Below are 11,570 nucleotides of genomic sequence, written 5' to 3' on the forward strand. Positions count from 1 at the left end.
ATTAATAAAGCTGAAAGTGTGACGAAATAAGCTAAATGGTTTGTAATGACAAACATAAATTAGGGTGCTTTTAAAAGAGGTTCTAACAGATGAAGCATAAAGAAATGGAAGCAGTTTTTCCAAGCTCAGTCCACACTTGCAGTGATTGCCAGTCAGTACATTGAGTCTGATATGGCCTGGAGCACCAGCCTAGCACAGAGGTGATGTAAAAAGGCATCTTTGCCACGAGACCTTTGAAGATGAACATAAACATATCCCTCTGACGACTTTCAGGCACATAAACGAGAAAGATCGACTTGCAGAACTGGGGGAACCTATATAGATGACAGCCGGAAGGAGCGTGTTTGGAGGCATAGTCCCGCTCCTGAAATTCTGAAACATAATCTCCACTTGTTAACTGCAGGAATTCAGAGATGCACATAATCAACTTTAAAAACTTTTCAATGATAGAACACGAGACAAGTCTGATGATGATCAAACTTTGATCAAATGATCAAAATTTAAACTACAAATTAGTTAAACTTTGCTCAGATTAGTTTGTACTGTGTGTCTCAAAGATAAACCTACTGAAACTTTCGTCTTGCACATCTGCCTTGTCATCCAGTCTTCATGGCCAGGCTGATATTTGGGAGGCACCAAAAATCAAAGCAGCCCTGTCCCACACTTTAAGCTTTACTGCCATCCACATACATGAGAACAAATGCACTCACCTGCCAGCTGTTACGAGGAAGAAACAACGTGTGTAAACCTGCTTTTAATCCTGTTTAACATAATAATCTATGGGGACTGATTCACTTTTCAAGTGGTCTTTAGAGGAACTCCAGCCTTTGGCACTTCTGCTCTGTCTTTATTTTTGAACCCCGGAGGTTGCCAGTTGGCTTAGCTCAGACATATTTCGACAGTGATTTCGTGGGCCTGCTAAAGAGGGCATTCCTGTCCACTCTTTGACTGCATCCTATCATTGTTGGTTCAGCCCTCACTTTTGAAATGAAAGCCATGTTATGAATGATATGAAACAGCAAACACTGACTCATTGTGCAGCGCTGCAAAGCATATGCAGCCCTGCACAACAACTGATATAGTCACCTGGGAATGAAACACTGAACCTGACTTGGGCGCTTAACCTAAAATTCACATTTGCAGTTTTAAAGAAAGCAGACACATAAGCATTTGCACAACAAAAAATCCTTGTATATGTTTAATAATAGACAAATCAAACATACAAGACACGACGCCCCAGCCAGACGATTGTCTGACACTTAATCAACCATAAGTGAAAACTGAAGGCCTCAAAGAGTAGGATTGCAGGTGCATCACGCTGGATTTCATCAGAATGTGCAGGTGTTTGAACTTTAAGGACTTCTTGCATGTTTTATGATCATACAACTAGACAGCATTATTTTGACTGCAAAGAAAGGTGAATGGAAACTGTCTCTCTTTTCAACAAGGTAGTGCTGAAGGAGAGAAAAAGAACCCCAATACTATAAATAAGCTTCAAATTACTTCAAAATTCCATTGTGCTATATTAGCTATTGTCCTTTTAGATTGTGTCATTAGTGTCAATAATCAAATTTTGGTGTCTAATAGAAAGTAGAACAATGATCAATGGGCTGGATGTGGTGAAAACTAATGGAGGGAGATATTTCTGTACGATATCTATCATTTCTGGGTTAATAGTGATTGAATAATAGCCTAACGCTGTTTACTGAAAGCTGCCTTATTATATTTGCATGATTTCAAACACTCAGCAATACAAAAGCCCTCTTCTATAAAATTGATCTCATTGATGATTCCCTTGATAAACCGCAAAGCATCGATATCGTGTGCAGATTACATCATGAATGATGGAGTTTGGTATCATGAATATTTCATAAGCTTGAGGGGAAGAAGAAAGCATTGCATAATTTATCACAAATGGAAAAGGATGTGCTAAAATGCAGGCATATCTGTCTTTGGTGCTGACGTTGGCACAGCTGGCCATTAATGATCTCTTTGGTGAGAAAGACCTAAAGTGCTGCTGTAGACAGAGTGCTGCGGTGGCACAGATTTTGATTTTCTTTTATAGAATAACAAATTGGTCCAAATTGCTTTCCATCAGTACAAATTAAATCTGCATCTTTGGAGCAGGCATTATGCCGGGTGAATACACAGTGGGTGGACTGGGGATAGAAACTGTAAATTGCCTCTAGATGTTCTCTAAAGTAACAGATTTATTGGGATGCTGTATTCTTTGAGTTACTTGGAGTTTATGGAATCAAGAAAAGTTGATTTTCTGAGAAAGGCAGACTCTTTGGTGTGGTGTTTAATAACAGAGCCATCAGCCACAGCATTAAAGTCTCACCCAGTTTTGTGAACGTCTCCCCCGTGATGCCAAAATAGCTCTGATCCATGGGAAGATGGACACAGGGCATTCGTTTGCCTCCTGTGGTTTGCAGTGGTCGGGTGCTGGCAGTGTATCGTTTAAGTCTCATGTGCTGTAATGTCACCTGTTTTTCTAGTTTTCTAGTTCAGGATTTTAAAAAGGTGAGTCTGTGGGGAATTTTAACAAATAGCTTTTAACATTTATTAAGTCCAAGATACTAAATATGTTTAACATTCTAGTTTGCAAGTCACACAAGTGAGCTGTTGAACTTTACAGCGTGCATGAACATTGTTTTAAATAAGTTAGAAGAGGATTTTTTTTAATGTTCGGTCCTCTCTCAATGATGTTATGAATACGCAAATGTATCTGTTTTAAATATATTTGCGAATGTTTCTTACGTCATGGAGAGAGCAGCACAGGTTCAACTATCCACGTTACACTTCAGAAAGTTGGTAACTGGGGCAGGATCGACTTCCAATCCCTTGAATGACTCCTGCTCGCATATACTTGTCTTATTATAGGGGAGCTCCGAAAAACTTTCTACTTCCAGCAAATTAATCTGAAAACAGCTTTCATCTGTCAAACTGTGCAGATGCACCACTCTGTGGTGAAAAGCTAAAAATCAAAAAGAAGCACAGAACCGTGTTTCTGATCCGCAACCAAGTTTTTTAGCTCTTAAAATATGAAGGGATTCTTTAATATTGATACATTGATAACCCTCTCTTGCCAACTCAGATCTAAAGTTTATTTTCCTGTTTTGTTATTTTCCCTCTCAGCTGCATGATCAAACACTTCTGGAGATCTGAGATCAGGTTGTATGTGATGTACAAATGCAGCAACCACCATTTTTTGAAGTTTGTCTTACAACTAGTTATCTAGTTGTCTTTTATGTGGATTGTGTACACCTGATCTCATTTCCTCCCAGTTGTCTAATCCCCATTAGCCCGTAGTGTGTGAGTATATAAAGCAGTCTAATTAAATAGCTTGATTTTTGTTAAATCCTGCATCCCTCCCGATTCCAAACTTGGCTCTTTTTCCTTTAGCCATGTGACAAAAATATACCTCAGGTTTCAAATGACAACAAATTAAACTCCGTCAATTGCCAACATTTCATACTGGCATCACAAAGGTTTCTGAAACAAAGTGGTAATGAAGCTAAAATCTCTGTACATCTGATTCCAATAACCTCTGTAAAGGTTATTCAAAGATTTAGGTGTGCTGGACCAGCAGTTATGTCAAATATAGATGGAAGAACTGAATCACTCAAGAGTCCATCTGGCCATGCTGGATGATGTGTAGAAAGTGAAGAAAGAGAATGACAATTTATTTAGACTTAGTGTGCTGAAAATCACAGTGGACTGTTTTTCCTCTTCTTTCCTTATACGATGGAGCAGATTTCCTTAAAATGATAATATCCCGGGTTCACATCTCTGACTTTGATCACAGAACTTCCACCAACTTGTTCTTCAAACTTTTTGTTTACAAAGGACAACCAGTCAGAACCAACTTTTCCTAAAGAAATAGATGAGCTGCTTTCAGGCACAGAAGAACCGAGAGGCTGCACCAGTGCACATGTGAACAGAATAGTGATTATTTTGAACTGTGAGTGATACAGAGCTACTCTAGCAGAGTCAAAGAGTAAAAACATGTTGATGGACATGACGGATCCATTTTAAGATGAGTCAGATTGTTCTGAAGAAATCTCAGGCAGTATATTTAAATGTGCAGTCAATTAAATGTGGACGTTTTCATAATAGGCTGTATTATGATATTATTAGGCTCATGGACTAAAATTAGTTAGACTCCCTGGACTAACTATTCCTGAAAACCAGCTTTAATTGGCATGCGTACATCCCTTGGGCCACTCGAGGCTAAGAGAAACGAGTCACAATAGCAACAGTAAAGCTGTGTTTAAACCAAATAAAATTAACTTGGTGTGCTTATTACACGCTGAGTTCCCTTGTTATACACACGAGTGGCAAATGCAAATGCACAGGACTTATTTTGGAAACACTCTAATGTATTACAAGTTAGCTGATACTTATTGAGTCTCCCTGTTGTTCTTTTGTGGCTCTTTAGCCATTGAATCCAGCACAGTGTTCATCAGCTATGATAAATAGTTCCATGATAGCCATGAGAGTGCTTTAAGGCTCCACAGAGTTGTAGACAATGACTCAGCTGATTCTGCTGTGGGGTGTTGCTCCCTCTGTAGACGGCGAAAAAATATTGATTGTAGCAGCTTTAATTTGAGGATCTGTTTTTACTAAATATAACAGGGTCTCATGCTGGGTTCAGTTTTTTTGTGCATTTGCTAAATATATATAAAAGTCTGTTGAATAAAATGTCATTCCAAGTAAAGCAGGTAGTGAGATGATTTATTGGGGTTTAAGGCTGGTGTGGTAGCAGGATCTGAGCAAAGAGCAGTCACCGCCATTTGTCTCTGTGGTTGTTTTCTTCTGTCTCAGTGCCCCGTTCACACAAACAAACAGAAATCTACGCTGGTACCCCTTCAGTCAGGCTCTGACAGGTCGAGCGAGCGCTGACGTTGGTGAGATGTGGAATAATATATGTGAGGGGAGAGAGGGAGGGAGGGGAGGAGAGAGAGGAGAGTGGGGAGCCAGAGGCTGACAAATGGAGACAGCGAGAGAGGAAGAACAAAAATGGAGAGAGCATTTATTATGAGAAGCAGTCTCTGTGGTTATCGTAATTATCTCCTCCTAAACTTTGAATAACTTTTCATTGGCCGCTAAATCACAACTATAAATAACAACCTAATGTACTCCCCCCATCCTGCACTCAAACCGTCAAGAGATTTAAGGACAGGGGAAACATTATTACACCCTCTCCCTCCTCCTCTCCTTCTTTGCTCTTCCTCCTCCACCTCCATCTCTGTGCCCGCCTTCGGCCTCCGCCTCTCCTCCAGTCCCTCTCTTCCTCGCCCTCGGTGGGTTTCACTTGGAGGACATGGTGTAGCAGCCGTGTGGGTGCCACTGCATGTCACGAATGCGCCTAATGGACTGCATCTGGGGGCAGCGGGCACCAAACTCATTGAAATGCCTGTAATCACCCTTCTCCAGCAGAAACTGGCTGCCACGGTAGCCGGGGAACTGGTAACCCACCCAACTGAGGAGAGAAAAAGGGAGAAGAGAGGCAAGGATAGGGAATAATAGAGAGGGATTACAAGGTTGGACAGCAACTGTTCAGCAGAGAAAATGTGAGGCAGCAAAAAAGCATGAGGTGAAACAGAAACAGCAGACAAGTGAGAAACATGATGAAAGATGCTAGAAGGACACATGCTAATAATTTAGAGAGAGTAAACATCGAACAAATGATGTCATCGATCTGTTTATCATGCTTCTAGGTGTTAAAGCACAGACTCGTCTGCCTTCCAGCTGCCTGTTTGGAGACTGCGGGTAGCAGTCCAAATAAAGTAATCACAGCAGATAAAACAACAGTGTACGGTGGCTGCCACGCCTCTGGGAGCGCAGACAGAGACATGGAGCTGCTGACGTTCGTGACACCCTCATGTAGCTGCTGATGAAAAAGCCTCTATTCCTGAGCACATTACCAGACAGAGTGCTGTTTCTGTCAGTTTAAGAATGACGCCACCGATGTAGAAATGGTAAAAGGAGCTGGACTTTTTTTGACGCAGCTGTTGCAAAAGCAGAGTGTGGTGTTTGTGGTCAGTGCTGCTGAAAAATGCATGATTTATCAACCAGAAGGCTGGAAAAGGTAGCAGAGTTACAGCTTCACAGTCAGCCTTAAAGAAAAAGCAGGTCTTCTAGATTTCTGTTTGTTCACAAGGCTGATAGCACTCATATTTGGGGCTTGAAACAGTTCAAGTCTTGGTCTTTCACACTTGCAAAAAACACCCCCAGACTGTTAAGGTTCGCCAATTAAGATGTTATACATTGTTTATTGAATTCTAAAAGAATAGGAAGTGTAAAAACTTCATGAAAGCTGAGTTTTATGAGGTGCTTTGCTAGCTTGTTACCTCGTTGACAGCAAGCTTGTTGGAGCTGCTGCACCCAAATCAGGCCCACAACTACAAACTCTTGTTTTATACCAATGTTTCATGGTTTTGTTGGAATCACATAGCATATAGCAAGTTAATTTGTGAGCTTTGCATGTGCTGTTAAGCTGACTATTACTTTCAAAAAAGATCCAGGTTAGCTTAAGCCCTGTTTCCAGTCTTTATGCAAAGTTAAGCTAGCTGGATGTTGGCTTTAGCCTCATATTTAGCACACTACAGAGTGGTATTATTCTACTCATTTAACTCTTTGGAAAAATGCAATAAGATGTTGTAATTTCACAAACTACTCACGTTCCACAGCTGACCATGATGCTGCCCACCCTGTCAGTGAAACCATAGGAAAACAGGCTGGGAACGTCATCATCCATGATTTCCATCTTGCGGCCCTTGAATTCTCCAACCTCATACAGGCATATCTTGTGCTTCTCGGGATCCTGCGAGGTGGCGGGCATGAGGAAGGAGGAAAAGAGAATAAGGATGTAAAGAAGGCAAATAAAAGTAGAGCAAACTTCCACCAGTTGAGTGGCTGGAACATAGGACTCACCATGCGGACAGGCCTGAAGGACAGCAGGTAGTCATTCTTCTGGCAGTTGCTCCAAGAGTCCCAGCGGGGGTACTCGCCCTTCTCCAAGATGAACATTTCTCCACAGAAGTTCATCTGCTCAAAACCCACGAAGCTGAGGACGGGGAAAAGGAGAGGAAGGAGAGTGATCATTGAACGTCCCTCAAGAAGAGTCAGCTCACTGATTACACTCAAATGAATGAGCTGACTCCTCTTGAGGAGTGTGCAGCTTGTAAAAATCTTATAGGATCTTGGCCTCTGCTGCTTTGATTTTTAAATGTGTCCCTTGTTGCACTACTCCTTATCTCCTTGCTTATATTTTCTTTTATTAACTGACATACTTCCATCACTTGTGCTTTGTGTGCTTTATTATGTTAGCAGCCAAAGTTCTCTGCATTGCTGTACTCTCTGCAAAATCACTCGGGATAAAAGCATCAGCATAATGCCAAATGCAAAGTGGGGAAATGTCACATAATGGTGGAGTGTAGCTGTTAAATCACCTGCTCTTCTCTTAGAGGAGTGTGGGTGCTGCTGGGTACCACACTAGTACATGTGGGTGTATACGTCTCACAGCACGCAATCGGAATACTTACGGCCCACAGTCGACACGCAGGGAGCGCACCTTGTCCATGCCCAAGTCACACACGTTCATGCACTCGGCGTTGATCTCAATACAGCGGCCCTGGAAATTCTCCTGGTCGTAAACCCACATCTGAACGATTGCAGTGGGGAGCAAAGAAAATAGGAGTGGAGGTCACTGAGGTAGGTTCAGATTCAAGGGAAGATATATGAAGCAGGAAGTGTGACACGGGGAGATAAAGATGAAGTGCCAATGTTTTTATGACAGCTACCTCCACAGTGATTTAACACACTGGGGGTTTTTTCTGTCAGTTATAGTTGTCAGCCACCCCCTCAAAGAGCTATAAGAACCAGCAGGTCGCGCTAACAGACGTCCGCTCACAAGGTAAACTGTTACAGTGGTGTGAGGCCAGCTGCTTCCCACTGTGTGAAAAATACTGTATGCTGTATTTGTGATGTTTAATCATCTGTTTTACGTGTGTGTGTGTGTGTGTGTGTGTGTGTGTGTGTGTGTGTGTGTGTGTGTGTGTGTGTGTGTGTATACTGTACCTTGTAAGATGTTAAGCCCATCTCAGACGTCTTGGTCTGAGCTGCTTTCCCATCAGTCTGGGAAGCTGACTTGGATTTCTCTCCTCCAGCAGACATGACGACTGGGATAAAAAAAGAAGCTGTTATAGCTCTAGTTTGACTTTTACTGTCACACTAAGAGGTTGTAAAAAAATCTTTACTTAAGAATAGGGTCTAATGATTTGTTATTCAGTAAACAAGACCTTTAGCTTTCACATGTTCATCTGATCCTGATTGAAGTTGAATTAGGAATGACCAAAAATAGCAAAAATGAGGGTTGTTCTTTACAGACTCTTTTCTTTATACATTCGTTATTTTTACCTTCCTGTTAGAAAAAATGAATGCCCTCAGCTCAGAAGGTTCAAAGATTCATACATCCTGAGTCATTTCTGTACAGTTTCTAAGCATGCTGCATTTACAAAGCTGGCACATGTGTGTTAAAGTAATCGGCATTAAAAGAACCAATCAGAAAATGTCCCAAAAACCTTTACACAACTAAGATCTACTTCAGAACAAAAGCTAAAAAAAAACACTCATCAAAAGCAGATTTTAGTAGGTTGAAGCTTTTCTTGGCTCTGAATCTGAAATGTTGCACTTTCAATGCTGCATTTGTGAAACCAGCTTGATTCCCAGATCCCCATTGGAATTTAAAATGTAAACATTAGTTTCTAAACTCCAGTGCTTTTTTCTGAATATGCCCAAGTGCATTTACTGACAGCTGCTGGCTGCGTACAAAAGAAAAATCACATTTTTGCCAACATTTAACTTCAGTTATAATTAGCTTCCTAGCTTGTCCTCTGGGTTAGTGAAAAGTTTCTATCTTTCTGTTCTGTTCTGTATGTTTGTCCACTGTCTTACCTGTGGCTGTGTGTGCGTAAAGGAGTAGACTCAGGCCTGAGACTGGTGGTCTGTGTGAGAGTGCGCGGGGCCCCTCGTCGCTTTTATATGCTGGCGCCCAGAGAGAGGGGATTATAGACACAGAAACAAACTCGCTGAGCTCACAGCCCCCACAGAATAGAAATACCCCCATCATCAAAGAGAGAGAGACGGGCAGAAAGAGAGACAGAGCATATGGTTGAAATAATATGAGGAAGAAAATATGACAAACTCAGATATATCAACATATGGTCGACCTCAGATGACTTAACCGCATCTGGAGTTATAATCAGGATCGACTTTTGTTTTAGCCAAATGCTAAAACAAGCAAATTTTTAGAATTGTGAATTTCAAATGAAATCAAATACATTTTTGTGTAAATTTTTTTTTCTTGTCGTCAGTGATCTGCTACATTTTGATAGGTTAACAAAAGACAAAGTAACCTTATAAAAGCTTGCTCATTGTATGAACTCGTGCACTGAGTGAAAGAAATGACAGTCCAGCTGGAGTAATGTGAGATAATGCACTTTTCTACGCCCTTACAGTTTCAGTGTAATGACAGCCAAGCTGACCAGGTTCACATTAATGAGCCTATTGCAAAATCATTCCCTCCTGTTCCCTTCAGTGCTATAAAAAAAGAGGCGCTGGGAAAAACAATAACAGGAAAAACAATAAGCTGTGAGAAGCAATAACGGTCCAGTGCCTGCACCTCAGGGTGAGCAAAGAGGTTCAAGGTTTGCATGGACAATAATCTGATTCTGTCTCTGTTCATCTCAGTAGGAGAAGGCTTTTATATCAAAGCTTTGCCTTTTTTCCCTGTATGGGTCAGTAAAATATTACAGTGAGTGTTAGCTGGAAAATGTAAAAAGTGTTTGAGATGTTTATTTCAAAGCACTCACAAGAGAACAAGCAAAACAGTCGTAGTTGTAGCATTCGAGGTCGCGTGTTGTGCTTCATCAAGGCTTCAGATGACGACAGGAGGGAAATATGAGGTGTAGCTGAGTGCTACATGAGATTGTGAGCATTCAGGTAAAACCATTCATGTCTTCAATTCAATGTTCAGACTTATTAATTTTGAAACTTGAATTTGCTCAAATCATTATGCTCAATTAAGCATCATTGAAAGGTCAGTGGAGGAAGTGATGCAGGAGTGAATCAGACCCAGTGAAGTGGCTGAGGACTGCAGAGAGTCTCTTGAAGGAGAAAAACAAGGGAAGCAGGAAACAGCACAATAATACACATGAAAATGGATTTAGCAAAGCCGTGGAGGGTCAGCACTTTTACCTCTTTGCTGTTAGCTGGTTCTGGGTTTAAACTGATTGGGGTATTGCTTGTAGGTGTCTTCCCACACTCCAAAGACATGTCGGAGACAGATGGACAGAAAACAATTTCTATAAGCAAAAGTGAAAATAAATGATAGGTCTGGGTGGCGCAGTGGTTAGCAATGTCACCTGAACCAGCCGGAGTCTTTCTGTGTGATGTTTGCATGTTCTCGCTGCACCTTTATAGGTTCTCTCTGGGTGCTACAGGTTCCTCCTAGAGTCTAAAGACATGCATGTTACATTAACTGGCGATTATATTTCACTATAGGTGTGACTGTGAGTGTTATCTGTGTCTCTGAGTTGCTCCTGTGATGGACTGGTGACCTGTCTTTACCTCGCCTTCCCACAGCTGGGAACACATTTAATCTAACCACCTGTTATGCGTCTGTTCCTTAAGCTAAAGATGCAGATTCATTTGTTTTGTTTCTGTTCTGGTTAGAGAAAGCTTTAATGTTTTCTGAACAAAGTTGTACACTCTGTTGTATGATATTTCCTTTTTTAACTTCCTGCATAAAATACCCTTCATAACCTAGATCAAGATTCTTTAAGAATCTTTATTTTATTATATTTAAACCCATAAGATGGTTCATGTAATCCAATAGTCCAATGCATTGTTTTTGTAAATAGATAAACTATTTCCAGCTGTTCTGAAATTATTTGAAAATTTTGTTCTGATGACCAGTTTTTCTTTTAGCATAATAAACTTATTTTAGATAACACAGTGTGCTGTTGGAACACAGAAGTGATGGCTGCTGAAAATATACCTGTGTATGTTTCATTAAATTTAAGTTACAAGCTATGATTATTGATTCCATTAATTATTATTTACAAACCTTCTGAATAGTGACATATTATAATAGATGAAAGCAAACTGACTTCTTTCAAAAACAGAGCCATGTCCAACTGGCTGTAAACATGTAAGCAGTTGTGTATATAATAAAATTCCCGTTACATTTTAAAGCAGGAAATTAATGCATTTTTCAGCATAAATCTCTTTGTAACAACCTAACACAACTTCAAATACTATGCAGAATTATGGAAGAGGCAGTCTTTATACAATATAAAGTCAGATCATATATGCAAGGCATGTGTACTAACATGTTTTAGTAGATCTGGCATCGAATAATGAAATAGCCAACAAAACTGTGACATTTTCCATGTGCTTTGATAAAAGATCCTCTTCAAAGAGCCCATTGATTGATATATGGAGCACAGTGGATGCATCTCCACAAATGTGAAATACTCTGAATAATGGCTGAATACTGGTTT

At 40.6% G+C, this 11,570-nt stretch overlaps 1 protein-coding gene across 1 annotated transcript; it reads right to left on the reverse strand.

The window, feature by feature from the left end:
• Positions 1-4,716: 4,716 nt before the first annotated feature.
• Positions 4,717-9,136, reverse strand: crybb1l2 (crystallin, beta B1, like 2). The gene is made up of 6 exons (XM_085277897.1): positions 8,962-9,136; positions 8,086-8,186; positions 7,551-7,669; positions 6,940-7,072; positions 6,687-6,829; positions 4,717-5,485 (listed from the first exon to the last, which is right to left on the reverse strand). The coding sequence occupies exons 1-6, from the start codon at positions 9,134-9,136 to the stop codon at positions 5,314-5,316; spliced, it is 843 nt and encodes a 280-aa protein (XP_085134023.1). The 3' UTR covers positions 4,717-5,313.
• Positions 9,137-11,570: the final 2,434 nt, after the last annotated feature.

The sequence above is a fragment of the Mchenga conophoros genome, linkage group LG6, assembly GCF_057382185.1.
Source record: "Mchenga conophoros isolate Kocher_MC1m ecotype Shallow Benthic linkage group LG6, M_conophoros_male_GT1.1, whole genome shotgun sequence".
Taxonomy (NCBI): domain Eukaryota; kingdom Metazoa; phylum Chordata; class Actinopteri; order Cichliformes; family Cichlidae; genus Mchenga; species Mchenga conophoros.

Bases quoted from the DNA above. Each gene is read 5' to 3' on its own strand.
- crybb1l2 (XM_085277897.1), bottom strand. From the start codon at position 9,136: ATGATGGGGGTATTTCTATTCTGTGGGGGCTGTGAGCTCAGCGAGTTT. The intron at 7,670-8,085 runs GTACAGTATACA...GCAATCGTTCAG, and splicing joins TGGGCTTAACATCTTACAAG to ATGTGGGTTTACGACCAGGA. The intron at 6,830-6,939 runs GTGAGTCCTATG...GCCACCTCGCAG, and splicing joins CCTTCAGGCCTGTCCGCATG to GATCCCGAGAAGCACAAGAT.